This window comes from Ostrea edulis, chromosome 7 (assembly GCF_947568905.1).
Source record: "Ostrea edulis chromosome 7, xbOstEdul1.1, whole genome shotgun sequence".
Lineage (NCBI taxonomy): Eukaryota > Metazoa > Mollusca > Bivalvia > Ostreida > Ostreidae > Ostrea > Ostrea edulis.
Genome location: NC_079170.1, coordinates 61,250,934 through 61,278,173, shown reverse-complemented (window position 1 = coordinate 61,278,173; position 27,240 = coordinate 61,250,934). Strand labels below are relative to the sequence as shown.

The window sequence follows — 27,240 nt, the reverse complement described above, 5'->3', positions numbered from 1 at the left end:
AAAACTAGAAGCTTCCATCAATGTTCCCATATTCTTCATTTTCTCTCTGTCAGAGTGATCTGCTTTTCATCAGCGAGATAGCATACGGTTATTTTGCCGCTACTCTCACGGTAATCTCGCACTGTCTCTCGTAGCTTTTCTTTCCTTGTTTACATCTGTTGTCGTCTGTGTTCAGTTTATTTGTCGATTCAGCATGGTTGCTGAAGATCTCAACAGCCGATTGGCGGATCTAGGGGAATTTTAATATCCTCTAGTGTAGTTTCTCGCTTCACCACTTAATGTCAATTTGATTCCCGTGGGGATCCGGGTTAGAATAGGTCCTCAGAACCCCCCTGCTTGTCGTAAGAAGCGACTAAATGGGGGCGATTCTTTGGATGAGACCGCAAAAACTGAGGTTCTGTGTCACAGCAGGTGTGGCACGATAAAGATCCCTCCCTGCTTTAAGGCCGTACGCGTACGCCTAAATTTCGCAGCCCTTCACCGGCAATTGTGACGTCTCCAAATGAGTGAAATATTCACGAGCAATCAATCAATCAATGGCAATTGACATTTTATTAACTGCTTACTGACATTTTTGCAGAGCGTGCTCATTTGAAGATGATGACAGCAATAGTGAATGGCGCAGACAGAGTAGAAAGAGATTCATCCACATACACAAAGTTATGCATATCATCATTTTTTCCCCAATGCATAACAATGAAATTCCACTTCCTATAAGAAGATCAGAAAAGCTTATGGGTATGGCTGAATTTTCATGTGGAGATGTTCAGCTGATGGTTTGTTTTCGAGAGATTGTATATTGCTCTAGGGTCCCTCACTTACATGGATATGTCACCATTGAGGTTGATAGGCTGCAAAATTAGACCTATGCTCGATACTTACGGCCTTTGAGCAGTGAGAGATCCTTATCATGTCACACCTGCTGTGACACGGGGCCTCGGTTTTTGCAGTCTCACCCGAGGGACTGCCCCTTTTAATCGCCTTTTACTACAAGCAAGGGGTGCTGGGGACCTATTCTAATCCAATATTCAATAGTATGGCTTTCATTACGTATATATCTGCATGACTGTATAATTACGTATACCACATATGAATAACGTTGGAAGCGAGTTCATATATTGTATGTTCGATTCATTGATGAAACTTGTTATTACATGTACAGCTTCTCCATCGTCCACTCCCCCATACTTATGTAGCAATATTCTGTTATCACCAGCATATGATGTACTTGTATATATATCTCAACAGATTCGATACGCAAGAACTTTTTCCGTGTATGATCAGTGTTGGAATTGAGGAAGGCTACTGATGACAAGTTCATGGTGCAGGGGTTTCAACAGTCTCGTTTAAAGTCTGCATTTCTCAAATTCTATGGTTGCCATAATAATCTAGTTTGCCAATACAACCTATCATTGGGTCAAATGCTGTCTGAAATGTTTCACACCGATTGTTATGCCTTTCTTGGCACACTGATTTTGACCACGCATTACTCAATTTACCTGATAAAATTTAGGAATCGAGGAGGTTGTGACCGGTCGACAGGGGATGATTACTCCTCTTAGACACCTAATCCCACCTCTGGTATATCCAGGGGTCCATATTTGCCCAACGCTCTATTTTATATTCTTTATAGGAGTTCTGAGATTGACCACAGCATGAGGTGAAGTGCTACAACGTTTAATCTATGCATGACGCATAAAATTATAGTGGAGTTACAAAACCTTATATGGCATATACTATTCAGCTGATAACACATATGGAATCGCTGAACTTTTTATCATGGTAGTTTGGTAGCATGTAGTGTATGAAATTGTTGGATCATCCAATATATTTGAGTAAATATCATTTGCATAAAATCGCTCCAATTTACGATATTAACTTACCATCTTCTCCATTTCATTCATTGCTGTTAGAAAATCACCGAAAAGTGAAGGAAAGTGATTTAATTAAATACAATATTAATAGCTCCAATGAATGCAAGCATTGAAGATTATAATTAGTCTCTTTTTCGGATGAGGATGCGGGTGGCTTTCAGTGGACAAATCCATCCCTCGGAACACCTCCAGCGTATCCCATTGAAAGTATCGGAGCCAAATAACCCGTTGACATTCCCACAGGTACACGCTTTATGCCACCACCCAGACTGTAGTGATCGTGCACAGGACGATTCTCGGTCTTTTGTACTAAAGGGATGTCCATTTAAATCGGATTGAGTCCTATCCTTAGTAGTCATGCAGTCTTTGAATCAGAATAATAATAAAAATTGATATATTAATAATCCATTTACATTGTATGATAACATTTGCTGTCCATCGCGTTTTTACCTATATGATATAGAAGAATATTTATTGTATTTTCATTGTAAGTGCAACATTGGAGGACATTGATCAAATATAGTACATGTTCTAAATTTCCTTCCAATAAATACCCACACAATGTATCGGATTACTAAGGAATTTACGATGATCTGTGATATAATCATTTACCCAGTCTCTTCTCCTTATCATGTTGTTTCAATATAAATGGATAAAACGTACCATACTTTCCGTTAAATCCACTGACGGTAAGCTGGTAATGCATGGCCTCATCTCCCACCCTAAAATCTTCATATTCCGCTTCTAATTGTTCCTCGTTAGTTTTTAACATCTCTACTCTCATGTAACTATATCCAGCATTTGTAAGTTTGTGAATGACGTCATTTCCTGTCAGGTAAAAGCTTTATCAATCGAAGAATTGATTATGGAAACTTGGTAGTAATTTGTGCAATCAACGAATCCCAATATGATTCCCAGCTAATTAGCATATCCAATAATCAAGTCTTCTGATTGGTTTATGCTAATTACTGAAAAGTTAACACTTTGTTAAAAAAAACCAAAAATGTCTGACGATATCTTTACAACATTGTCTTTGTTTTTGTATGTAAGACTCATTATTACAACTGTATTTTAAACGAAATTGGCATTAATTCGACTTTTGGTAATCGTACTTCTACTTCAACTGCCCTCTCAAAAGATGAAATTCTTCAAAACAATGCTTCAATTTTAGACACATTTAATATCCCAGTCAATGGGTCGGATGAATATGAGTTACCGTACCTATACTGGATTCCTAACTTCATAAAAACCCTTACAACGATATATTTCTGGATCTAGTTAATGGTCTACCAAGCCCCTATCTTTGCTCCTCACGAAAATATTGACAGCTTTGAAGGAAAATATTCAAACGTACTGTGCGACTATATATCCAGAAGCGGTGTAAATCAAATTTGGATTCTAAAAAACTTCTAAATAACTTTTAGTAAATATGAAATCGCAAAACTTTTCTCAAATCAACATCAAAATATATGACTTGTCAACACTTTACACGACCATTCCCAACGATAAATTAAAGACGACTTTTTGACATCATAGACAGACATTCTCCAACAAAAACGGAAATATTTATATCTAGTGATCAATCATCCAAAAAATCACTTTGTTAAACACCGATCTGAAGTTGAAACATGCTGGAGTTCCTCATTGACAATATCTTCGTAGTCTTTGGTGATCAGGTCTTCCAACAGTCTGTTAGAATTTCCCATGGGCACGAATTGTGCTCTTTTATAAGCTGACCTGTTTTTATATTCTTATGAAGCAGAATTTATTCAAAAACTTTTATTGAGAAGAAAAAAGTCTCTTGCTGTGGTCTTCAATTCGACATTTAGATATATCGACGACGTTTTATCTATTAATATAATAATTTTCATTCATATGTCGATTCGATATATCCCTGTGAACTCGAAATAAAATACATCATAAAGTCGTCCTTTTCTGCTTCATTTTTAGATATTTTATTAAAAGTAGATATTAACGGCAAATTAACAACTCAACTTTATGACAAAAGGGATGATTTCAGCTTCTCCATCGTCAACTTTCCATATTTATGTAGCAATATTCCATTATCACCTGCATATGGTGTGCATATATCTCAACTGATTCGATACGCAAGAGCTTGTTCTGCGTATGATCAGTTTTTTAATCGAAGCAGGCTAATGACAAACAAGTTGATGATGCAGGGGTTTATAGAGTCTCATTTAAAATCAACATTTTGCAACTTCTATGGTCGTTATAACGATCTAGTTTGTCAATATAACCTATCATTGGGTCAAATGATGTCTGAAGTGTTTCATACCAATTGTTAAGCCATTCTTGGCACATTGATTTTGACTGCGGATAACTCCGTTCACCTAATCAAGATATAGGACTCACTGTGGATGTGACCGGTCGACAAGGGGATGCTTACTCCTCCTAGGCACCTGACCCCATATCTGGTATATCTAGGAATACGTGTTTGCCCAACTCTCTATTTTGTATTGCTAATATGAGATCGATTACTATTCGTTATCTTCATCTTTTATTCATTTGTTTTGAAAATAAAGGACCCCGCACCCCCATCTGTAAAATATATTTTAAGGTAGATCGATCCTCGTGTGATGTCATTGGTTTTGCAAAACTCTTTATCAAATATAACATTGCGCACGAAAGAAATATATCTTTCAGAGGAATTCTATTCAATGCATAAAATAAAAAAGGTAAACTATTGATAGTGAAAAGGTATATAATTTCCATAGATAATCAATTATTTATGATAATTAAAATGTTTTAAGAATTTATCGATATGTAAACTCGTGATATTTGATAATTTTACCAAAATTACTTAGCATTTTTATTGAATTTGAGAGTAAATGTTAATAATTTACACATTGATAAATTCTTAACAAAGAATGTTTAATCCTACAAAAAGAACAACTCTGTATTGCACAGCGAAGCTTGTCTAATCCGACACACACTGGTAGACAAATATTTGTCGGATTCCACACTGCAAACAATTTGGTCAAAAGAGAATGGGAATGAAATTAGGGTTCATATTGACGGTCAAACAGATTATGCAGGTGTTGGTCTAAACCAGTTTAACTGTAGTGGTAAACATTGATAAACCGTGACATATCTTTGTTAGTTACTGTTTTGGAATTTATCATTACATCGTTTAAAGAGATGCTTTTTTGAGAGTGCTCGTATATTAATAAAATCTTGAGGTTTCCGTACCTGGCGGCCAACAAGAATCCACAATCGACACTTCGTACGTTTTACAAATTTCTGATCAAAATATTGAAATTATTGGACGAATAGAAAAATTGTCCTTGTTTTACAAGCGGGATTTGTATGTAAATACAATGAACGTGTAAAATGTTACGAGATATCGAAAATATTTCACCAACTGAAATACTAAGACAGCTTACATGGAGGAACTGTAATAAAATGCATACTATATCAAGAACTGGATGGTATTCTTTACATTAAAGACGATAATCCAATAAATTGTTAGTTTAGAGTACAGAAACGCGTGTTAAACTGAGTGGGGGTATTTATTCCAAGATGGCGACTTTCGTCCCTTGTATTGATATGATGCTACTTGCAGGGTGTGTAATTAAATGATGTATAAATTGCCGAAACGACTTCAAAGGTTTTTTTTTCAAGAGGATTCATATTTTTATTTATTTTTTATTTTCCTCAAACCAGAGGCAAGTCCCTGTGATTGGGCCTGTTCGGCGGATTGTCCTCTTCACCCCATACGCAACTGAATATAGTTTAAATGGCAGTGTATGTTAATTGTTTTGTTAAATGAAATCATTGCTGTGCACAAAAAATTCTTCATAATATCAATGGAACACTAACATTCTTTGTGAAATAACGTGAAAATATTTTAGAATCAGGCATTGATAGCAATATGCAACTGAGTACAGTTTGGAGAAGATGAGACTCTGTGGATATGGAATTAACACGGTATATCATTGAGTTTAATATTTGTTAATAAAATTTTATGTGATATATTCCATTTTTAGTCAAACAATGATGGTGAAAGACTTATGAAGTCTTTTGAAATAATACTATAGTTAATCGCGCATGAATATAAGAAGGGAGAATAAGGACTTCATATTTGCATTTAACCTTCGTGAAAATAAATGATATGGCAATTTATGAACTAATATTCTAACATAATTATGATGAAAATATATCTGAAATGAAATAACGAATTCAATATTCGCTTTATGTAAATACATAAACAACGAACGAGTGAACGTCATTTACTTAAATAGCATGGTACATGTATATTTGCGCAGGAATACTTGTGTAAACAAGATGAAGGAAGAGGCAATCCAGATATTCAAAGACTTCAAGAGAATAATTTGTATCGATACCTGCTACAAATGGTGTAGCTGTTACTTTTTTGTCTTTCATGGTGGGCTTTTAATATTGACATTACCGGAAAGTGATCATTAAATGCAAATGTTGGTTGGTTGTACAAATGTATATTGTTTACAGGGACTGTCGAGAATTTTCACTCAAATGGACACTTCACCATTGCCGGTGAAGAGCTGCATAATGTAGGCCTATGCTTGAGTCTTACAACCTTTGCGTAGGGAGGGATCTTTATCGTGTCACATCTGCTGTGACAAAGGGCCTCGGTTTTGCAGTCTCAGCCGAAGGACCGCACAATTTAATCGTTTATTACGACAGACAAGGGGTACTGAGGATGTTATTCTAACCCGGATCCGATGTGTAGGTTACCATGGATAATGGCCTCTGATCTTGAACATTTACCTACAAATAAATTTTGCGTCTTATGATGTAAGCTTTTGTAGGTAGATGTGTCTTGTTCCTAGTTTGTGACCTTGAAATTCCATATATATCTAGTTAAGCATACTACTTATATGCATGTAGAGTTTGTTCTACCGTACTTTTAAGATTAAAAATTAAAGGTCATAAGACGGTGCTGAATATACCCTCCCTTGTTGGAAATTGTGGACGAGTCGACCCAGATGCCTTTCAGGCCTTTGATTTATTTACATTCTACGAGATGCATTAATCAGGCTTTTATAATGTTACTATATTTAGATGAAGCTTATGTGACGGACAGTATAAGGGGGGATTTATACTGCCTCGCTAGATTTTCTATTGATGTGGTAGAGTCTCTCTCTTGATCACGCAAGTTCAGCAACGGCGAGCATGATCAGCACTTGGCTGGGTGACCGCTACACGTTACAAATTGGTGGCAGCGTAGTGACTGGTGTTTGACCTCCCGCCTGTTTCAGGTAGAGTCTCTTCGGAGCTCTGGGTACGGACGTGGATTCGTCCGACGACGATGGTGGTTGTCGTCGGGAACGGTGGATGCCGTTACTGAGCAGGTGCCAAACACAGAGGACTCGCGTTAAGCTTCGGGACGGAGCTTCCCCGAGTAGTGGGAAGTGTAGCGGACAGTATAAGGGGGAACGTGTACTGCTTCGCTAGAGAGCTAGCTTTTCTAGTGATGTGGTAGAGTCTCTCTTGATCACGTGATCAGTACTTGGCTGGGTGACCGCTACACGTTACACTTAGTCCGGAACTAAGTTAGTTGGATCAGACAAAGCAGATTTGGCCTGGGTAATAAGAAACTTAGGCGGGGGGGGGGGGGGGTCTTAGAACTGTTCATATTACTAATGTTACTATAGCAAGTGACCAGTCACGGTAGCGCAGGGGTTAAAGCGTTCGACTCGTATCCGTGAGGTTGTGATTTCGAGCCTCGCTTGTCAAGAAGTAAACATAGGCAGTGATTGCCCCTTCACCAAACGCTCCGCATTTAGATGTGAGAATAGTGATTGTTTTAATATAATCTTACGGAGGTCCTGTTGGCACGTTATTTAAAGAACCTTCACTACTATGACCCCGATTTATTGATTTAAGAGAAATTACTTCTCAATATTAGTGAAATATCCTCGTAGGAAAGTTAAACATACAAACAACCAAACCAAATCAGAGGCTTAAGTGACGATTAGAGCCTTGTTTAAATTTGTAATGTGCTAAAGTACAAGTACATGTTCCATTTAATCATGTTTAATTACATTTAATGCAATTTGAATTAATTAAATGAACTTGAGCTTGTTTGTTGAGTGTTGAGTATTTGCAATCTTACATCTCATTTATCGTTCTATGATTTAGAAAGGTCACTTTTGAGACGTTATACACCACCACTACAAGTAAACGTAAATTACACATAAGTACCAATAATTTAGCGAAGGCTAGGCATAAAATCCGTTTAAACAGTTTACGGATATGAATAACACTTATTCATTATTCTTTAGAATTGCATATAGTTATTTTCATTCAGAATTGTAGAAGTTTAGTGATGTAACGTTTTACATACCGATCCAGAAATCTGATTTTTGGGTAAAATTACCAAATCCAGATTTGTATTCTGACCAAGTTCTGTAAAAATTGACGTCATTGAAGCATCGTCTTTGAATAATCTGAATGTATAATAATATAAATATTAGTAATAAGTTCAACACTTGTAATGCAATATACTACGATGTTCTCAAAGTTTTTTCTTTATCTTTATTCTTCATTTCCTCACAAAGCATGCGATAATGTAAAAAAGTAATTTGTTTTAAAAGTGATTTCATTTTGTTGTTGTTGAAAACTTACTATCCATTTGTGTCCCACCGAGGAAACGACAGGCACTTTCACAGGTTCACCATCCACTATCAAAGCTTCAAACGAGGTCAGCTCAGTTGCACATGTCATAACATCTTTAAAACAATGCGTATTCTAAATACATGTACACCATTATGAAACAGTTAACACTTTTTTCTTCCCATGCCGCACTGGTTTTGTGAAGTTTATTGACTTTTATTCTAAATTTTGACGAAGATTTTATAACAAACCCCATGAGCACCCCGCCCACTCCTAAGTCCATGCTGACAGGTATTACACAAACATAAACCCCAGGAATTCCCCGTAGCCATAGAAATCATTTAATTGTTATTGTATTCATGAAAGTACGTCGATATTGGGCGAAAAAGTGCGAAACGAAATCGAAATCTACCGAAACAAAACCTGCTGAAACGAAACGAAACCTGCCGAAACGAAACAAAAGGAAATCCAACGAAACAGAAGGAAATTTCTTTATTATTACAAAATGCTGAACTACTTACAATATACGAGGCCCTCGTATAATTACATAAAATATTTTCCGTGTTCCGTTGTCCGTTTTTGCAACACCCCAAATACAAAAAGTTGTCTCTAAACTTACTGCATATCAATGATAATTTCTAATCGAATTGTAATCATATAATCAGTGGCGACTCTCCTCCCCTAAAATTTTCAAAAAGGTAAATCATGGTCTCTTGTTCAGATACCAAAAAAAAAAAAAAAACAACAACAACAACAACAAAAAAAACCACCGATAAAAGCAGCAATATTTCCCCCCCCCCCCCACTCTCAGAGAAATAAATGACAAGATCTTTTACTTTATAGAGTTACTTTCACAGGGAGAACTTATATTTTTTTAAATAAAAAATACAACCTTAAAATTTGTGTCATTTTTATAATTTCACATCATTAAAATTGACAGAAAATGACAACATAGGAGACATATTTCAAACCCTATAAAATCTGTAAAATCCAGGAGCTTCCGAGGGTTTCGCCCCCTGGACCCACAGGCAGTCGTATGGCTTAGGCTCAAATTCCATGTGTACTATATTCTTTGGTAGTAAATTCGAACCCAAGCGATATAACTGCGTGTGCCTGGACCCACTGGGGGCCTTAAGGCGCCTCCGACCCTCTACTTCATGAAGTTGCGCTCCCTAATCTCAATTGCTGGATCCGCCCCGATAATATGGTACTATATAATTTTTCCATAATTGAAAGTACTCGTACCTAAGCAGTTAAAGATAAAAATAAGATGTTACACGTCTCCCAGCTTTTCAACTTTCTAAGACACTAGCTTCTTCAAACAATGATTGATGCTAACCGATGGACCGCTTAAAAATGTATCAGTCAACCCCGAAAGATCACATAATAAATAGATGTGATAACTTTTACATGGACCACGAGATGCCCGTCTATACCATTTTTATGACAATTAACGAGTTCGGTTATACAGTTTCGTTTCCTTCTGTTTCATTAGATTTCCATTTGCTTCGTCTCGGCAGGTTTCGTTTCGTTTCAAAGCATGGATCGAGTTATCACCATATTCAATATCAGATTAAGATTCTAAAAACAGTGTTTGTAATTGACTTTGACTGTACTCATCAGGGCTCTTTGGTGGGATATTTGAAATTCCAAGTGATTTGTTTCCATGCATGATATCAAAATAATAAAATTTAAAAAAAAGGTATATTAAAGTAATTCCACCCTCCTGTGATGTCATCAGAATTTGCAAAATCAATTATTTATTTAGATTTATGCATGATACGAATATAAATTTTGTTGGAGTATTTTCCGATACTTATTGTAAAAAATCTTGTTAGAAATAAACTATTTTAAAAGTCTAAGTTATCGAGGAATAATCAATGAAACATGTCAAAATATTGAATCCAAGGGCAATAACTCTGTTTATATTGATTTCTTTATCTTGTCTATTATGAGATAGATTTCCTTTATTTTTTACAGACATTTTGTATATTTTTGTGAAGATATAGTTTCATGAAATTGTTATGAATGTTACTATATCGTCATAACCAGTTTTTATGAAAATTTGATAACGTTGTTTAAGGAAATAGCAATTTTCTGACGGTGATATATGATTCTGTTTCTGTACGTCTCTCATCTTAAAAAGTGTGATGACCTATGTATTTTATTTGATAATTTGTTAGTTTTAACTCTAATGAATGGAAATAAATACACCTTTCAAACTTGTATCAGATAAAACTGCGAGTATGGAGTCACCTTAAGAATTGAATGTATACCTGTATACCTCTTTGAAGTATTGCAGTCTTGTAAATCATTATGTCATCTCTTGGGTTGTCCATCCTAGCTATAGATTTATCAACTCTTGCATTATTGGTTTATTTCTTGCACGTCTTGAAAATGTCAACTCTTGAATTATTCAACTCATATAAATCAGGTTCATTGATGTTTAATCTCTTGAATTTTTCATCTCATTCAATTGATGTAACAATTAATCTCTTGAGTTCGCTAATTTTTAATCCGCTTTTCCCTGATAATCAATACCTGTGTGCACCTCTTAGATATTAATTTTTATAAAATTATATCCCGGGTGAGCATCAATAATTCTTACTGATCAGAATTACAATATTGCACAATTACTTTTTTCACATCTACATTTTATCACTCGGTAAATTCCAGGCCAGATTCACGGATACACACCACAAGCTGAACAATTTTGTTCGTATCAACTTAACAGCATTTGCTATACTGCCTGACTACAACATGAATTATGAAATAAAGTGAATTCCACGGGACGTTCAATTGTTAAACCAAATAATGATTAATGATAATAATAATAATGATAATCTGTAAAATCTCTACTTCCTAAAGGGTCAATGTTTTCCCCAGTAACGTTTTTGATATTCTTTTTAAAGATGTGTTCTTACCAAATGTGCATTAAAAGCAACCAGTCAGTCGTTTGTATGCAACTAAAATGGACTAGATCAATTTATATAAAACTATACAGACATGCCTTACTTCAAATGGGTCAATACGACATTCTACAGGCCAAATTATATGATCTCGATCGATATTGACCTTGCCTAGTTTTCGTTACCAAATAAACTTTTACTTCTGGAAAAATAGAAAAGAAAGTTAGATATCTTCGATAAATGACGATGACTTCGAAAATCATCTACATTGTATCGGCGATTTATGGCTTGGTTTTAAACACTGCAACGTGGCGACCACGATCACAGAGAAGTATAGCGATGTATCATTCAGCAGCTCTGATCCGAATTACCTCAGTAAATATATCGTTCCGCAAGTGTTCCTTGATACATGTGCATATACTTGTAGCTACCCAAACTCTAAACTGTCTTTGCTTTAAGAATAATGCACGTTTCGATATGCTTCACTATGTACAATGTACAACGAATTAACTGATTTTCCTGAAGAAGCGCAGAAACAAAGTTTCTTCCCAGAATCCTCTTCGAGATCAACAATAAACAAATGCACGCGAGTTACCAGTTATCGGATAATATCTTCATTGTAAACATAATGTAACTGATTTTCATTTTTGTATAGAATTTCTCATTCATGTAAAGGTGTGTTTTGGAATTGTATCAGGTTTATGAGGGGTCAACCTATGATACATGTATACTGTACAATTCTTATTCTGGTCTGGTTGACCCCCTTTTTTCCTATGTACATCTTGTTACAATGCCATTATGGTGCAGGGGGTCAGATTGGATTATATTTTACCTAAGATGTGTAATGCTCTTTATTTAAGTATCCCTTTTCTGACCCCCATTTTTGTACTTGTTAATCATATTTTACTACTTTTCGTCATTTACTTCAATAAATGACATTTTTTCATTTCTACATGGTGTTACGTGTTGTTTGCCTGCTTTTAACAAAAAAACAAGTTCAGTCGCTTGGCAGGAGAACTATGGAACATAAATGTAAAGCATTACTGATACACTAAAACTTTTATTTCTCCTTGTTAGAAAACATCTATTTTCAGAAGAAACATTACATCCGACCCCATCCCCCACCCAATGAACTCTTTTTTGTAAACTAATCAGAAATCAGCAATTTTCTATTCCAATTTGAAAGTTTACAGCGGCAAATTTCCTATCAGATCTTCGTGTAATGAAGTTTCTTTCATTATCCGGTGGAAGATGAGTTGTAATATTCAGGACAATTAAATGAAAATCGCAGCCATCCTGAATTGGACGCTGACTAAACAAGGTTTAACCTCATCACCTCGTAGATTGATTGATTGTATCTTGTTTAACATCCCTCTCGAGAATTTTTCACTCATATGGAGACGTCACCAATAGCGGTGAAAGGCTTCAAAATTTAGGCCTATGCTCGGCGCTGTTAAGGCCATAGAGCAGTGAGGGTTCTTTAGCGTGACACATCTACTGTCACAGGACATCCGTTTTTAGGGCCATCTCCGAGGACCCGCGACATTCACACCTGATGCCGAGTGTTTGGCGATGGAACTGTCACTACCTGTTTTTTAAAATGACTTAGGTCTGTCGCGACCGCGGGATTCGAACCCCGACCTTCCGTACGCGGGGCGAACGCTCTACCTCTAGACCACCGCGACGGTTCACCTCGTAGAAATTCATTGAACCAGAGTCTCTGCATATAGTAGATAAATGAATATATAATTCAATGAAAAACATAGATCAATTCTAAAATAAAACAATACTACCGCAAACGGTACAATATACGCCCGTCGGACAGTGAAATTCAACCTGGAAGCATATTATAAACTCTGAATTGATACAGCACACATTCTGAATAGAAAAAAGCCTTAAAGTGGGTCATGGTGTACAAATCCATCTGACATGTGAATGATTAGTATGCATTTCTCTGAGAGTGAGGTTGTGACAAAACTTCAGTGCAACATCTATCTATGATGATAAAAAGTCCAGGAAACCATTTGATCTACTTTTAGCCCTATAGTAGGTCATGGTGCACCAATGTAGTTGAAATGTGAACTAATTATGTATTTCCCTGAGAGGGAGGCTGTGACAAAATTTCAGAGCAACACCTGTGACCATACCTAAAAAAAATCTGGAAAACTATTTGACCTACTTCTACCTCTAAAGTAGGTTACAGTGCACTAATCCAGCTGAAATGCTAACTGCACTTGTATTTCTCTGAGAGGAAGCATTTGACTAAATATCAGGGCAATATCTGTATCCGTAATGAAAAAAGCTCGGAAAACTGTTTTTACCTATTTTAGCCCAAAAGTAGGTCAAGGATAAACCAATCCAGTTGAAATGCAAACTGAACTTTTATTCCCCCAAGAGAAAGCCTGTGACTAAATTTCAAGGCAATGTCTGTATCCATAATTTAAAAAGCCCGAAAAACTCTTTGACCTACATTTAGTCCTAATGTTGGTCACGGACGGATGGGCCAATTCAATCCAGCTGAAATGCAAACTGAACTTGTGTTCCTCTGAGAGGAAGCTTATGTGTAAATTTCAGGGCAATATCTGTAACGAAACAAGAATCCGGAAAACTGTTTAAAGAGCAGGAAAGGACCAATTATGCTGAAATGCAAAATTACTCTTCCACTTCATGACCAAATTTCAAAGTCAGACATGCATCTGCTACGAAAAAGTCCGGAAAACATGACCTCTGACGAACGGCCAGCCAGCAAACCAGACAGACAGACGCACAGACAGCGCTATAACATGCCGTCAAATGACGGCCGTATAAAAAAAACCCAGTGGAATTTCTTTGATATACAGTGTACATGTATATGTTGTAGTAATCGCTTTCTTTTAAATGTTTGAGAAAGCTCAACTTCCATGAATACATTCTGTATTTTGTACAACTACGCGTGCAATAACACGTACAATGTACTCGGAACGTTTCGGTTCGGATCCTAATTTCCCCCACTTTCACCGATTGGAACTTTTCAGAAAAAAAAAAACCCGCTACTAAAATTGGTAATGTATTAAAGAGAACGATTTCACGGTTTCAGGAAATTGGGTCTGGTAAAATAAACTTGTACTTTAACACCCCCTCCCCTCCATTCTTGTCATATTAGTGGTAAACTAAGTGAACACTTTATAAATGCTTGGGCTACATTTTTGCAGTCACTCCCATTACATTGCACATTGAGGGCGTTCCTAACGAGCTTCACATAAAATCAAAGTAATTCCGCAGTTTAAAAAAGAAAGATCTCCAAAATATTGATCTATATTTTCGCAATTTTTTTTTCAGTTAAAATTTGTTCAATGAATTTATATATTGATTTATTTGCTATATGCAGAAACTCTAGTTCATTAATGAATTTATATATTCATTTACTATCCTACCTCTGGTGTGTCCAGGGGTCCGTGTTTGCTCAACTCTCTATTTTGTATCGCTTATAGGAGTTATGAGATTGATCACTGTTCGTTATCTTCACCTTTTATTTATGTAAAGATGGAGTCAGATGTCTTAACCTTCAACCGCTTTCATCAACAATGAATTCGTCCATACAGTGCAAAGAGTTCGATGCTATTTCACAAATATAAAAGAGAAGAAGAAGAAAAAAAACCCCTCATATATGAAAATATCTTTGTTTGGTCATTTTGTAAAACAAACATATCTGCTCTTATGGTGCTCATAATGAAATATAAGTCCTCTTTGATTTTAAATTTTAGCCCTTTGATATAGGATGGTATTGTTTGGAGAACGTTTTCTGGGGCATACGTTGTTTCAAACAAAATGAGGATGTGGAGAGGCTCACACCAACATCCTATGAAACATATTCATGTGCGCAGTGCGTGATGGCGTCAACAAAATCAGCAATGTAATTGAAATTAGATCCGCTGACACATCCTTTACACAAAAATGAGCTCTGATTGGCTAAAAGACAAGGTTCAGCTCAAATAAAAATTATATTTATTGCTATATGGCGATATAGCATTCAATTTATAGGTCACCCGAGTGACTTAGTGACGTATTGCACTGCGTCCGTCGTGCGTTAACAGTTGAACAATTCTAAATTCTGATAACTACCCTAAGGCTATTCAATTTTCAATTCTGTGTAAATTTGGTTTGAAACATCTTTGGGAGAAGGGGGGGGGGTATAAATTGTTAATTTCAGGACTGCTGCACCCCTGGGACCTTAGGGGAAGGACAAAAACTGTCACGAATAGACAAATTTTCAAAAATCTTCTCTACGTACAACCGCATAATATTTATATGTAAGAAAAACTAATAGAATGCATAGTCATGTAGAGCATGTAAATTGCATGATCCCTTGGGTAAAGGTTCTGACTCAAGGGCGAGGCCAAACTATATAGTGTTTATGTGTAAACATTAAAATAACATTTTCTTCAATGTTAATGAAAATAAGTGGATATTCTATATATATTCTTTATCAAATTTGTAGATCCCAGGGTTAGGGGTTTGGTACCAGGCTGGGGTCAAAATGGTCATGTGATATATTGTATTCACCATTTGAAAGACTTCATATCTTCTTTAATTTTGCCGATATTGTATAAAAATTTAAATTCATATCTATTATTAATGCACCAATATTGTGAACCAGGGTTCGGAGTGTAGGTCGGGTTTAAAACAGTCATATAATGTTATAATAACATACTAGTATATTATATATAAAGTCGTTCACCAGTAGGGTACTTTTTGGGAGGGGGCGTTTTTGTTTAAGAACATGCCACCCTTATCAAGAAACACACCCACATAAGACAGGTATGGCAGTCCATACATTTACATGTCAAATATACGTGTAGTTTATCGTGTTATTTTTTATAATGTACTTAAAGCAAGATTTTCATATAACCGAGTCTTTGTAAGCAAACACCTCATTCTTTCTATAAAACCCTTAAATATTTAGAAGAGGGGAGTTTTGAGGTACCAGTGAATAAGATAAGTGTGCTTCCAAGTTTTCGCGTACCACATGATGACCGTGAAGACCAATGTCCATCTGACCCACAGATCATTTGGCGAGTGTATTTCGTCTGGTATGGCCATGGGTTGCATTGGAATGTCCTCAACGACCCAATTCCGAAAGTGAGAAACATTCCCTTCGGCGATACTTCTATGGCATTTCTAAATGGAGGTATGGGACCGCAGTCTGTAATTGAATCAATGTGCAATTAGTTATCAACACAACATGCAAAATCCTTCGATTGAAATGCAGATTTTTTGTTGTTTTGCTGTCTTTGAAAGCAAGGAATTATTTCAGAAGTTTTAAGATTTGCATTATACCTGACAATTCACATGTGTAGTTTTGTAAAGGTCTCGGTACACATTTCATATTAATCGGACACTGATGACCCGCACAGCTTCTTGCCAGTCTCTAGATGAAGTGAAATGTTAACACTAAGTAAAATACAATACAAATAGTCCGCGGCGGATTGGGAGAAGGGTACTGGTGTAACCCCCTCCCCCTCCAATAGGCTTGCAAGGTATGCAATCCCTGTAATTGAACAGAAATACCATATAAGACCCTCCCCATGAAATTTTCTGGATCCGCCTCTGATTGCTAAAAACGAGTTTCAAATTCCGCTGCATAGTGTATTAGATGATTCATCTAGACTATAATTTCATAATCAATGAATTCATAAAACTGACCCATGCATTTATATCACAGCGAATTTAACCTGCTAACAGCCATTCAACCACGAAGTTTCTAAAGTTGATTCATGATTCAATGCGCCCCCTCTAAATCCGCCACTGTTATCATGATTCAATGCGCCCCCTCTAAATCCGTCACTGTTATCATGATTCAATGCGCCCCCTCTAAATCCGCCACTGTTATCATGATTCAATGCGCCCCCTCTAAATCCGTCACTGTTATCATGATTCAATGCGCCCCCTCTAAATCCGCCACTGTTATCATGATTCAATGTGCCCCCTCTAAATCCGCCACTGTTATCATGATTCAATGCGTCCCCTCTAAATCCGTCACTGTTATCATGATTCAATGCGTCCCCTCTAAATCCGTCACTGTTATCATGATTCAATGCGCCCCCTCTAAATCCGTCACTGTTATCATGATTCAATGCGCCCCCTCTAAATCCGTCACTGTTATCATGATTCAATGCGCCCCCTCTAAATCCGCCACTGTTATCATGATTCAATGCGCCCCTCTAAATCCGCCACCGTTGATTGTTATCAGCTTTTGTAGTTTACTTGTAGTGTTACATGTAGTTTCCTTTTCTATGTAAATATTCTATTGTCCTGAGGAAGGGACAGATTGTCCCGAAGATTTGACAATTGCAATTCACTGTTGTTCGTGTCTTTGGTCATTTTTAGTGATCTCTCTCTCTCTCTCTCTCTCTCTCTCTCTCTCTCTCTCTATATATATATATATATTCAATCTACAAGATAATTACTCAGCTTAGTTACAATGTACATTAATTGTCATAACTCAGGGGATTAAAAATGAAACCGATTGAGTTCTAAGTTATCCACCTATGTGTGATATTTTTGGCGAATGGGTATATCATAGCTCAAATACATAAATTTACTCATTCGAGTTTGTTAAAATATTTACATTCACGGTACATGTATATAAGCAATAAAATGTCTTTCTTTGCAATCATTGCAGAAAAAATTACATAACCAGTTTATGGATTTTATTCTGCAATGCTAGCTACCTTCATCATCCGATAAAACAACAAAGAAAGCATTTTATTGATTAAATGAATCAATAACTCAAACTCGCACCTGTTTGTAGAAAGAATGTTGAGAATTTCAGTTGTACAAAAATCTCAAAATTATATTCTTTTACAAGGAATAAAAGCCACTCTAATTCTTCATAGAATATTATTAAATGTAAATCTTAGCTAAAGGTGTAAATGATAAAATATACCATTTACAGCATGGTAATTGTGTTAAACGTATCTTATTGAAAATATCTGTTATACTATTTTCCATAGGAGAATTCAATGGTTGGATTGTGGTACCTAATCTCCCATAGGATTGTGTAATTTGGAGTTCGGAATTTATGAGAATACACGTACAGTCACACGTGTAGTATGATGTGCAAATACAAGTTCTTAATATCCCTATCATAAAGGCAAATAGTATAATCTCACCGAGTCCAGAGTTACGTGTAACAGCGACATCATCATTTCTGTCGGAATCTCCCAGCCGTTGAAATATTCGTACTATATTTATCAACATTCATAAGCATCGTTCACGTTCGTCAGGCTATCATTTGAATTAACTGGCAAAGATATCGAAGGTAGAAACATTGAAAATGTGAATATTTCTACTTACACTCAAGGGTTTTGTTAAGTTCGATGAATTCTTAGATTTGATGTTTAAACAAATGAAACTGTTGGGTCATAAAGAGCATTTCCTTTCAGAGGTAAGATAAATATTTGATGAGTTTACCGGGTTTTTTTTTGGTTTGATGATCTCAGAATTTCATATATGTGCTTATGAATGCACTCAAAATTCTGACATTTATATACCCTTATAAAATATGTATTTAACTGCAGTCTTAGTTTTCTTTGTTTGATTTTTTCAGGTCTCGTAATTCTTTTTCAGAGGAAGAAATGATTTTATTTATTTATGAAAATACATCAAATGCAACTGTATATACATAATTCAAGGCAGACACATCATCTGTGCAACTACCAAACGTTTCAGAAAATGTCAGGGATGATTTTTTTTGTGTGTGTGGTCTATAGATCTACAGTAGTATCAATGGATGTAGTCAGTACAATGACATGACACCGCACCCTTAATTAGCGAAATAATGGGGTATTAAATACCTGTAGCACATATACCCCAATAAAAATTTCGTGACCGAGCCATCAAGCCAACTTAAAACACGTTTTATGAGAAAAAGGCTATCTACTCCTATTTAAAACTTTTAAACCACTATAATGGTCCTACTATCTACTCCTATTTAAAACTTTTAAACCACTATAATGGTCCTACTATCTACTCCTATTTAAAACTTTTAAACCACTATAATGGTCCTACTATCTACTCCTATTTAAAACTTTTAAACCACTATAATGGTCCTACTATCTACTCCTATTTAAAACTTTTAAACCACTATAATGGTCCTACTATCTACTCCTATTTAAAACTTTTAAACCACTATAATGGTCCTACTATCTACTCCTGTTTAAAACTTTAAAACCACTATAATGGTCCTACTATCTACTCCTGTTTAAAACTTTTAAACCACTATAATGGTCCTACTCTTAACCTAACCCACATGCCAGAGCAAGAACAAATTGAATCTGCAATAAGAGGATTACTTTCAAATTCAACAAATTGAACCCTTGCGGTTTCGAAGATTTTAAAAAAGAGTTTCCTATATATTCATATATGTTCACCATATCCGAATCATCAATGGTACGGACTACCTAATATTGTTTTGAACTTAATCACTCCATATCATTATCTTCCCAACATTTTATTCCATAATCACATTGTTTTGTAAGTTTTCCCTCTAAATTTATCTGATTTCTGTAATTTTTCAAGAATAATTTTATTTTCATCCCGACCCGACCATGGTACAAACTCTCTAAACCATAGTCAGTAAACACGCTTTACAACGAAACCACCACCATTTTTATCACTCAGTACAATAGTGTATCACTCTTGTCACCAATGTAGTTTATCGATACTTGTCGTTTTTGCGTGTTATTTGTTTATGTAATATACGTCTCTTGATAAAGACGCGGGTTGCGTCGAAAATTTGAGTTTTAAATAACCAACAGTGTCGTGGCCTTTTCAGTGCTTTTATATATATATATATATATATATATATATATATATATAAAGTTAAATTTCTATTCGTGACCTGGGGATAAATTATCTAAATAGCTAAATAGATGTAACTCTTCATTACATAATTAATTCTTCGTTATGCACCTTTATCGTGGACTCGCCATAATGTGAACAAACTTGAATCTACACTACATTAGGGTGCTCTCATATTGACTTGATAAGCTATACCTTTGTGGTTCAAGAAAAGCTTTCTTGTACAGAATTTTCATCTGTATAATGAACTAGAGAAAATAACGAATAATATCTCATGTATCCTAAAAACAATAGAAGGGCAAACACGAACCTCTGGTCATACCAGAATGCAATGTGAAACTTTGAACCCTTGATAAGACATCATCCTAAAGCAAGGTCATGGAGTAAATAAACTTTAAACCATGCTTCTTAAAGACGCATGCATACATGGTTATTGATAATTTGACAAATTGTTCCTTTGTAGGTCTAAAAAGATGATTTTACTTTGACACTTGTTGTACCCTTATGGGTCTTAAGAAAAAAATATATAAATATTTTTCCAACTTAAAACATTACAAAACAAAATTTGCTGATTGTCAAAATATTTGCCTCCCTTGGACGCTGTTAATTATAATGTACTTCACTCTCTCGGTTTACTGAACATTGAGGATACAGAGTGCGTTAAATTCATGGATTATCCTCGTACACCAATGACATACATGTATACTTTTATTCAGTCTGTAATATTCTAAAGTATTTATCACTCACGTCGAAGAGGAAATAAATAAAAGGACTACTATCATATCTAATTTAATGGCCCAATTCAAACGAAACATTCCTGATATGGTCAGTTTGATGTAAACAAAATTACACGTTTATAACTTTTATCGCTATTCACTTAACCAGTCTATAAATGTATGTATAAATCTTCTACCCATTTTATAGAATACTGTTCGTACCTCTATCACAAAAGAGCTGGTATCTTGGAAATTGTATAATGTGCCTAACGTTACATTAAAACCTTTAACGTTATTGAACGATAGATACAACTGTAAACGTAAATTGTTTAACATTAAATATGCCAATACAACCTATCATTGGGTCAAATGCTGTCTGACGCGTTTCATACTGATTGTTAGGCCATTCGTGGCACACTGATTTTGACTAAGGATAACTCCGTTTACCTGATCAAGATATAGATATTGATTGTACATTGTTTAACGTCCCTCTCGAGAATCTTTCACTCACATCGAGACGTCACCATTGCCGGTGAAGGACTGCAAAATTTATCTTCGGCCATTGAGCAGGGAGGGATTTTTATCGCGCCACACCTGTTGTGACAAAGGACCTATGTTTTTGCAGTCTCATCCGAAGGACCACCCCATTTACTCGCATCTTACGACAAGCAGGGGGTACTGAGGACCTATTCTAACCCGGATCCCTACTGTTGCTATATTCATTTGGATATATCTTGTTTCCATTTTGCGACGCAACTTTAGTTACTACTTCAAACAAGCTGAGCCACATCTTTCAAATGGATGAAATAAAGCGATGGGAATCGGCTCATCCAGTTCTTTACAAATCCGCAAGAGAAGGTAGGAATGGATTGAATGTTTTGATTCAATAAGAGAGAAATCGCTAATAAAGGTGTTCTTCCTGTAGCTAACATGAATTTAAGCAATTTATCGCCGTCTGTTAGGGAAGATACAAAGTTCAAGTTACTGATGCCAAATGACGTATTACATCAAAATCTTTCACCCATTGAGATTATTGGGAACTGTTTTTTCGGTCGATTTCCAATTCACCGTTTGGTGACAATGTCGAGTGTTGAGTCCGTTGTATTGTCGAATTATTGATAAACATTACAGGGTGCACTGAATCTCCACCAAGATACATGTTGTCCAACCAGACGGACTTAAAGTATGTTTTTGAAACGTCCGTTTCTGACAAAGCTAGGGTGTCAGAAGACATGACAAAATCTCGACAGAATGGGATATTACGATGGGTGAAAGACGGCTACTATTCGTCATTGATTCATATCTATGCATCTGCAAATGACTTGAATCGATCAATTGTCACAATATTTCCATCAAAAGAAAATGTGACAATAAATGGGGATATGCATAAACCAGACAATACATTCGCTTTTTTAACCTTCACTACAAAGCCATCCTATGTTTATAACGAGGATTCATATATCTAATAAATATTCAATAAACTGGAAACCAAACCTATTTCACATCTTGTCAAGAAAAAGGCAATTCTTCTCAAGAGTCCGCCTCAGAAAGTCCACCCCTAACAAAACAGAAAGTCTCGTATGGTTTTATTGCTCAGAATTGTCATTCCAATGACTTAAACAATCTCGACAAATATGTGCCAAGTAAAGACCAAGATGAGCACGAGAAAGACAAAATCTTGCCAGAGGAATCGACTACTCTCGGGATTTTACTTTGATGAAATTGTTCCTAACAAACTATTTCTTTCCTCTTTATCATAGCTTGAAACAGTAGCATCGCAAAATGTGCCGTTCAGATCTGTTTTGTTGGCAAAAAAAGGGAAAAAGAGCTTTACTTCCAAGCATCATGGATGCGAAAACATATGCTTGATATACAGCCATAAACTGGAAGGCGGTCTGTGTCAAATCAGAGTTGTTTTCCCACAGGTGGGTATGAGAAGTTATGACAATTTGTATCCAAACCATTCCCCAACTTAAAAAAAAAACAGGAAGCAAGGAATGATCCCTGGCAAAACACAAGCTATTCGATTATGACATGGTGGTAGGTATATAGTATCAGACTCTTAAAAAGAGTTGGGGGAAAACCAGAGTACTCTACCGTACAAAATTAGTCAACAAAACCAGGAAATTACGACAGAAACATGAGGCTGTTTTCAATTATAACCTTGCATCTTCTTCAGATACATACACGTACCACGTCATGACACATACACATACCGATGCACGGAAGATCTTAGTTAACACCTGAGATAAATATATTTAATAAATTACTATTCATAAACTGCTCTTTCTATTTACCTACACCTTTAGAATACAAGCATTTGGTATGATGGATTTTTATATTGTTTAACGTCGCACTCGAGAATCGTTCACTCATAGGAAGACCTCACCATTACCAGTGAAGGGCTGCAAAATTTCGGCCTATGCTCGGCGCTTACGGCGAATGAGCAAGGAGCGATTTATTGTGCCACACCTGCTGTGACACGGGGCCTCGGTTTTTGCGGTTTCATCCGAAGGACCGCTCCATTTAGTTGTCTCTTACGTCAAGCAAGGGGCACTAAGGACCTATTCTAACCCCGATCCCCACGGTATGCGGTTTCTAATGGCATTTATTAGCGCCTTTAAACATGACTCGTTAAAAGTGTGGTCATTCTTTTCTTTAAACTCATTCTTTGTTTTTGATACCAAAACTTGTGACCGGTGACAGGGGATGCTTACTCCTCCTAGACACCTGACCACACCTCTAGTGTGTGACCGGTGACGTTTACTCCTCCTAGACACCTGACCACACCTCTAGTGTGTGACCGGTGACAGGGGATGCTTACTCCTCCTAGACACCTGACCACACCTCTAGTGTGTCCAGGGGTCCGTGTTTACCCCACTCTTAATTTGGTATTCTTTTTATTTTGCTTTCACAAGTCTGCGTTTCCCATGATATTCACGCAAAATCTCCGTTTTCCAAATCAAAAACGCATTCAAAGTTAAAGTTTAATAATCATTAAAATGTATAAAACAAATCGCTGATATAAAACTCGTGATTCTAATCAATTTACAAAAATCGGCAATGACAGATCGGAGACCGGCACTGACAGACCGGCACTGACGCCATATTGTTAATAGGTACATGTAGTATAGGGATGGGAGTATATGATAGAAATTTCATTTCATTTCTATTCCATTTAAAGTGAATGCAAAAAGTGCATACCAATACTTGCTAGATATTGCTACCGACAGAGGTGTAGCATTATCGTTGTTGAGCATCGGACCATACCTGCATGAAAATGACTGAGCACTCGAGATTTCCGTTATGTTTGGCTAGGTAAAGTAAGAAGTGTGTGGCCGTGTTTGAACATCATGTTATTATCTAACACAGGTACTGGAGGTGGATTAAAGTAACACAAACTCGCTTTTCAAAAACAGTTATCTTTAACACACAAGGAAACACTGGGGTAACATCGTGTTAAACTTGACCACCTTTTGAACTATCGGTCCGTGAGCTTTTCTTAATCTTACAGTGTCTCACGAGACCCTATGGCTTCAGTATAATGACCCGTATTATAATGTTCCATCTTCATATGCAATACATATTATATATACTTAGCTTTTTTTCATTTATCTATTTTTTTGCTTGTCAAAAAATCTAAGACATCCCGGGCCCCCTATCTAAAATTCCATTTTGCAATAGCCACCGAGCCATTAGATTCTGAGGTCCAACAACTGTTCAGTAATATTTCCAATGAACTTTAAATTATGTGTCATCCTGGTGCATGTATTAACATTCAAGCCAGGCTCTTGTACGTCAACTTGTACGTGTACAAATACATGTACGTCGGGAGGCGTAATAATACAAATCAGAATGTGAACAAAAATATAACCTATACAGAACACATGGGATATATATACGTGTATGATTAAAGCAAACGACGGAACATCGGTCGGGTAATTTTTTTTTTATTTTCTTAATTTTTTAAAAATTATTTTTCAATACATAGTCCATAGTATATCTTCAAAATATTCATGTTATATAGAATTACAGAGGTGTTTATTTCTTTCACAGAGAGAGAAAGAAAGAGGGAGAAAGAGAGAGCTATAATTTTTTTTTCGTTCTATCTGTTCCAAAGGTCATCACATTTTTCAGTATCACCATTTTTATAAGAATTTTTTTTTTGTGTTTCATAGAATAACTTTAAAAATGATATTGCAAAAACGCACACTCAAATTTTTCTCTGTACACCTTGCTGTATAAATATAATACTTTAACCAAAGGATGAAAATATTTTGTATACCCTTGTTTTTCTCAAGGATGCCTATTACAAAAAACGTTTTTGTAAAGTCTAGTTGACAATTTGTTCTCTGTTCTCAATAAACTTCAAAATCAGCTAGAAAGGATTAAACACAATTACATTCCCATATTATATGTTCTATTGTTTCCTCCTCATTGTGACAAATGGTACACATTTGTTAGTTCACTTTTTTAAAATTTTAAATTAAAATGAGTTTGTTGCTAAAATTTTATTAAGTATTCTATATTGGAACCATTGAAGTTTACTATTTTTTGTTATTATAAAAGGTATTTTGTGGATTATTTTCCACTCAGTATTATCTATTTCTAAGTCCATCTTGTTTTGCCTGTTGTCACAGATGAATTTTTGTTGAGAAGTTCATAAAGGAATTTGGATTTTTTATATTTCAATACATTGTATATGTTTGACATAATAAATGGATTTGCCAACTTTTTAAAACTTACCGGTATGTTTTTGGAAGACTTTTTAATCCAAGTCTTTATTGCATGAATGATGCTTGCATTTTCTAAGAAATTGATATTCACATTCGGATAAGTATCACAAAAAGTTTCATGGCTAAACAAAACTACCATCTTCTTCAATAATATCATTTATGTGTCTGATGTTACTGTCAAAGAGTTGTTTATTAAAAAAAGTTCTCCCACCAATATGAATCATATGATTATAAAATAGAGGTGTATCTAATCTGCAGTAGCATTTGATTCTGTACAAGCATTTTGTAGTTCAATCCAGAATTTGAATGCATCTATCCAAAAGTTGTTTTTCAAGGATTTCAAGAGTAGATTGATATATCCAGATTAATTTCATTGATGCTATGAAAGATTTTAGATTAATCATCTTTAGACCTCCATCTTCATATTTCTTAACAAGGACATCCTTTTTTACTCCATGAGTTGAACCATCGAGTAATTTTAATGATTATGGAATATAGCGCGACGAACTGAAAAAAAAGCATACTCTTAAGAAATTTTAAAAAATCATGACGGTATGAACTGAAACTTTTCATACCGACATACTTTTTCTAATTTCCTTCTTTCTCATGTATTTTCAAAAGTGAAATTTATGATAATTACATTTTATTTCATTTCTGTCGGAATTCCCAGCCGTTACAATAGTACTCAAAAGTATCAAGATTCATCAGCGCATTGTTCGCAACTGCAGCGCATTCATGAGTAAATTGCTATCATTACAATTTGTAAACAAATCAAAGGCGAAATCGAATCTGAAAATAAAGAATTGGTGTTTAATCTTGTGTATGCATTACCTTGTCCCAATTTCGAATGTCTGTGAAAACAGTTCTGGTCTCGTCAATGAGCGCAGCCAAAGGTCCGGTCTTACTATTCATTTCACACAGCGTTACACTACTCCAGTAATTGACTGACAGACACCTTTTACGGAACAGACATTCTTCAATGCAATCAATGAGAGTGACCGTCTGAGCCACATCGATCAAAGCATTTCCGAGTCGTTTGCCATATTGTAGATGGAGAGTATCCCCGTTCAGTCGATCAAACGACAGACACAATAAAAGCAGGGCTATATGTACCATGGGCACGGTGATACTTTTGATAAAAATACCAGGCTCATATAACAAGTCCTGTTAACTAGCGTGTTTTAAGTCTCTACTAGTTTTCCTTCTTACAGATTTGCAACACAACCCGTGAAGAAAATGTAATCTCCAATATAATTTTCATGATCAGTTTTTACCCTAAAGTGTTTCAACGATGTGCAATCAATGAAATATTCGCAACGGAGACACATTAAATATTTAACAACAGAAAGGGCAATACATGAATTACAAATGTATCAACCTGTCCTTTCATGTAGAGAGACTCGTATCAATGCTTCGATATCATGTTCTTTGCGCACAATTAAACATTGTGAATATTATGTATTGTAATATTCATGCATTTATACTGTGCATTTATCAATAGTTAACCGATGCTGTTTCAATTTTCTCATTCTATATATACATCATGAGT

General features: G+C 35.8%; 1 protein-coding gene across 1 annotated transcript; it reads right to left on the bottom strand.

Annotated features, from left to right (window-relative positions):
• Positions 1-1,969: 1,969 nt before the first annotated feature.
• On the bottom strand, positions 1,970-26,807 carry LOC130048726 (ficolin-1-like). The gene is made up of 7 exons (XM_056145769.1): positions 26,523-26,807; positions 16,715-16,805; positions 16,401-16,580; positions 8,502-8,605; positions 8,221-8,323; positions 2,538-2,702; positions 1,970-2,238 (listed from the first exon to the last, which is right to left on the bottom strand). The coding sequence occupies exons 1-7, from the start codon at positions 26,805-26,807 to the stop codon at positions 1,997-1,999; spliced, it is 1,170 nt and encodes a 389-aa protein (XP_056001744.1). The 3' UTR covers positions 1,970-1,996.
• Positions 26,808-27,240: the final 433 nt, after the last annotated feature.